The sequence below is a fragment of the Strongylocentrotus purpuratus genome, unplaced genomic scaffold (genome assembly GCF_000002235.5).
Source record: "Strongylocentrotus purpuratus isolate Spur 01 unplaced genomic scaffold, Spur_5.0 spur5_scaffold_6, whole genome shotgun sequence".
Classification (NCBI taxonomy): domain Eukaryota; kingdom Metazoa; phylum Echinodermata; class Echinoidea; order Camarodonta; family Strongylocentrotidae; genus Strongylocentrotus; species Strongylocentrotus purpuratus.
Window position 1 is genome coordinate 46552097 of NW_022145612.1, and position 4914 is coordinate 46557010.

General features: G+C 41.5%; 2 protein-coding genes across 2 annotated transcripts; both read left to right on the forward strand.

The window, feature by feature from the left end:
• Positions 1–1307, forward strand: LOC115919359 (GTP-binding protein Di-Ras1-like). Its single transcript, XM_030972934.1, has one exon. The coding sequence runs from the start codon at positions 421–423 to the stop codon at positions 1075–1077; it is 657 nt and encodes a 218-aa protein (XP_030828794.1). The 5' UTR covers positions 1–420; the 3' UTR covers positions 1078–1307.
• Positions 1308–3945: 2638 nt separating this feature from the next.
• On the forward strand, positions 3946–4914 carry LOC115919389 (GTP-binding protein Di-Ras1-like). The gene has a single exon (XM_030973041.1). It carries the CDS (start codon positions 4028–4030, stop codon positions 4682–4684), a length of 657 nt encoding a protein of 218 aa, XP_030828901.1. The 5' UTR covers positions 3946–4027; the 3' UTR covers positions 4685–4914.

The following is a 4914-nucleotide window of genomic DNA, read 5'->3' on the forward strand; positions in this document are numbered from 1 at the left end:
AGCATGATTTCACTTGAGTTTTCTTTGTTTTGGCTGACCAGGGAGATTAGCAAGTGATACCAAATATTCAGACAGTGGACGAGGAGATGGTCCCGACGGGACGCATGCGCAAAACTTCACCTCATAAAGTAGCAGTCCTAATTCACTTAAGCCTACATTCTAATGATAAACCATGCACCGACGAAATAATAAAAGTAGGGTTTCACTGGTTGTCTATTGGTTGTTCTAAGTATAGAAGCATACAATATTGTCTTCGCATCAATCTTGATCAGACTTGTATAAAAGGAGAGGTATTGCGATGATGAGGTTAATTTCTTACAGAAAGGTGCACGAGCTCTCAGATTTCAAGAGGCCTATATTCTATAGCCAGTGCTCTATAATTTCAACCTTACTTACTTATTATTACTCAGCTATATCACTATGCCATCTAAATCATCATCAGTTATGGCAAAGAGGCTTGTTTTCTTCGGAGCGGCTCAGGTCGGCAAGTCGGCAATCATCAGACGCTTTGTCAGTCAGACTTTCTCAGAGCAATACAACCCAACCATTGAAGATATGTTTGAAATGCCGATCGATTACGATGGCAAAGAAGTTAATCTTCAAATTCTTGATACCAGTGGCAGCTTTAAGTTTCCTGCAATGCATCAACTGGCCCTCAACAACGGTGATATATTCGTCATCGTATATTCAACTGACGACATCTTGTCCTACCACGAAGCCCTTGCAACCTGCGACGAGATAGCGGAAAAGAGAGGCCCCGGAATGCCCATCGTCGTCGTGGCAAACAAGAACGATCTGGAAAAGAGACAAGTTGGAAAGGCTGAGGCAGAACTTATGTTTTGTCAATGGAACACATATCACGTAGAAAGCTCGGCCAAAGAAGAGAACTCGATCGCACAAATCTTTACGAGATGCCTGTCCTTACTATGTCCCGCTGATGTCACTTCACCCAAAGATTCATCGCAGATCTTTGAACGTAAACGAAGTTTCAGAAGGGCTCTTTCAACAAAGCTTCAATCAACAATTCACCTTGTCGCATCAAAGATGACCCGGGTATCAAAATCTCGCAGAGGATGACTGCCTATAATATGGACAAGAAATGAATCAGAGATGCAGATACAACATAAACTGTTAATGAGAGGGACATTTTCCGATGATTTGGCGTCAGACCGTGCGTGCCGTGTTATTTTTTAGACTTCTATTATCTTTTTTTTAATATTACAATGATATGCAAATAATTTCTAATCAAAAGAATTGTATACATATCTGAAATAAAAGATTCTTTCACAAAAATGTACAATCAACAATGTTTTAGCTTCCTTGCTTGTCTCTACAATGTCTTGGTTAAATTACATCGAGAAAGAAAGAGAGTGGTGTTTGCATGATGTCCGAATGGTATTCTGAACTTATTCCCTTTAGATTCTTGTGATATTGTCAATGAAAAGATGATCGTTTGTTTGTGTGTTGGTATTGCCCATGTGTGGAGAAATCTTTCCCTGATAATAGTAATCGTGTGTGTATACTAAAAATGAGTGTGTGCCTATACACGTGAAAGCCAAATTAAGTCGGCAATTAAACCATAATTCTAATACCGGTCACGTGCTCTTATAATGTCACAGGTGAATGTGTGGTCTTTACGTGGGATGTGAGTGTGGGTGTGGGATGTATTATAATTATATATTTATATACAGGCGCGTACGCAGGATTTTTTCAAGGGGGGTGTTTTAACATTTATAAATCGGGCCGAAAATTTCGCAACGACTCAGTAAAAACCCGATTACACACACACACACACACACACACACACTTTAATCCTCATTGCCAAGTCGGCCTCGGAAAGACATTGGCCGTCGGGGGGCCGTCGCACAGTGGGCCAGGGAGGAACCAAAGTGCGCCAAAACTCATGGGGGATTTAATTTTCATAAATCCAGAGGAAATGTTTTTTTTCCAGGGATTTCCGCTCAAATTGTATTACCAACATTTTCTCTGATGTCTAAGCTTTAAGTTGATACCAGATTTGGCTGCCCGATTTGGCCCGTTTTTATGTTAGAGCCGTTTTCCTTGCAACATTGCCCCTAAAAGTGCTTATTTTGATCCTCAGTGGGTGTCAGAACAAGTGTTATGACCGCGAATCCTTCATGATTCAGCCGCGGACCCCCAAAATCCCACAAATAAGTCACCTTTGCACTAAAACTGTGAATATGTCAGATTTTGCTGTTTGAAGGAGTAAATGTATACCCTTATTGTGCATACCGGAATTAAATATTTTACTGAGGTATTCCTCAATGTATTACCTTTAAACTGGGCAAGAAAAAAAATTGAAAAAAATAAATCACCAAAAATGGATTTTGGCGCACTTTGGTTCCTCCCTGGCCCACTGTGCGTCGGTCCCTGGTTAATTGTTTTACAAGCATATTGTGCTCGCTTTCTTAATTAGCAGTCAGGTAGAGCCATCGATCGTCATACATGTTATATTCTTAATTTATTACTATCGGAGCCTTGTTTGTATATTTTTGCTCTGCTGAGTAATCTGTTCGTCGTTGGAGAAGATCGCTATAAAGAAGAGCATTTCCATGCTAACACCCAGCAGGGGCATGCTGTCTCTTCAATCCCGCACCGGCGCCCTCCCCCCCCCCCCCCCCCGGCCATTCCAGCTGCAAAATACACATAGGACAGGGGCATTGATCAAATTGATTAATAGCCTACCGAATAGGGCATAATAATATTCTCACCATCGAGGCTGTATACGTATGTTCAAACAAACCATGCTGCAGATCCCCCCCCCCCCCACTTTTCGCGTGACAAAAATTAAAGACCGACCCGAGAATTGTTTTTAAAAAAGGGAGTGTATTTGACTTTATATCCGGAGGTTTCCTTTAAAAGGCGTGTTTTTTTTCTTTCTCTCTTTGATTTTGTATTCCTGAGAAATTTAAAAAGTGGGTTATAAAATATTAAAAACGAGGCGTCTCTCTCTCTCTCTCTCTCTCCGTCTATTTGGACTTCTGAGATTAGATTTTAAAAGGGGGTTATGAAATATCTTTATATAGGGGGTACATTGAGCAGTGTTCCGGATTTAGGGGGGTCTCCAGCGAAAACCCCGCGAAAGGGGGATTCACAAAATTAATGTTGGCAGTCCTGGCCGGGGGCATTTCACAAACCTGTCATCAGTGACAAATGACAGTTTTTTTTATAAGCTACTGAAAACCTTGCTTCTGATTGGCTATCAGCAGATTTGTCACTGATTTTTGTCATTTGTCATTGAAAAAAGGCTTCACGGTGAAACGCCCTCTACGCAAGTATACGCGTACCCTAATAAGTTGGGGCGGGCTGCACGTACATGTACCTACCAGGGAGAGTTGTTGTTGTCGGTTATATTTTATGGCGTTCAGTCAGATTTGACTATTTACGCCTAGTCTAGTTCTAAGTCGTGTTGTGATAATCGAGTCGTGATATAGTTCCTGCCTTTGAAACTCTGTGCGTCTGGTCCACTGCTGCATAATGGGGGGGGGGGGGGGGGGGGCGTAGCAGACCAATCCTGCTAGGCTGCTATACGTACATTGAGCGACAATCCTTCGGATGCCACAGTGTACTGCTTAAGCATGATGTCACTTGAGTTTTCTTTGTTTTGGCCAACCAGGGAGATTAGCAAGTGATACCAAATATTCAGACAGTGGACAAGGGAGATGATCCCGACGGGACGCATGCGCAAAACTTCACCTCATAAAGTAGCAGTCCTAATTCCGTTGTCAACTTAAGCCTACATTCTAATGATAAACCATGCACCGACGAAATAATAAAAGTAGGGTTTCACTGGTTGTCTATTGGTTGTTCTAAGTATAGAAGCATACAATATTGTCTTCGCATCAATCTTGATCAGACTTGTATAAAAGGAGAGGTATTGCGATGATGAGGTTAATTTCTTACAGAAAGGTGCACACGAGCTCTCAGATTTCAAGAGGCCTATATTCTATAGCCAGTGCTCTATAATTTCAACCTTACTTACTTATTATTACTCAGCTATATCACTATGCCATCTAAATCATCATCAGTTATGGCAAAGAGGCTTGTTTTCTTCGGAGCGGCTCAGGTCGGCAAGTCGGCAATCATCAGACGCTTTGTCAGTCAGACTTTCTCAGAGCAATACAACCCAACCATTGAAGATATGTTTGAAATGCCGATCGATTACGATGGCAAAGAAGTTAATCTTCAAATTCTTGATACCAGTGGCAGCTTTAAGTTTCCTGCAATGCATCAACTGGCCCTCAACAACGGTGATATATTCGTCATCGTATATTCAACTGACGACATCTTGTCCTACCACGAAGCCCTTGCAACCTGCGACGAGATAGCGGAAAAGAGAGGCCCCGGAATGCCCATCGTCGTCGTGGCAAACAAGAACGATCTGGAAAAGAGACAAGTTGGAAAGGCTGAGGCAGAACTTATGTTTTGTCAATGGAACACATATCACGTAGAAAGCTCGGCCAAAGAAGAGAACTCGATCGCACAAATCTTTACGAGATGCCTGTCCTTACTATGTCCCGCTGATGTCACTTCACCCAAAGATTCATCGCAGATCTTTGAACGTAAACGAAGTTTCAGAAGGGCTCTTTCAACAAAGCTTCAATCAACAATTCACCTTGTCGCATCAAAGATGACCCGGGTATCAAAATCTCGCAGAGGATGACTGCCTATAATATGGACAAGAAATGAATCAGAGATGCAGATACAACATAAACTGTTAATGAGAGGGACATTTTCCGATGATTTGGCGTCAGACCGTGCGTGCCGTGTTATTTTTTAGACTTCTATTATCTTTTTTTTAATATTACAATGATATGCAAATAATTTCTAATCAAAAGAATTGTATACATATCTGAAATAAAAGATTCTTTCACAAAAATGTACAATCAACAA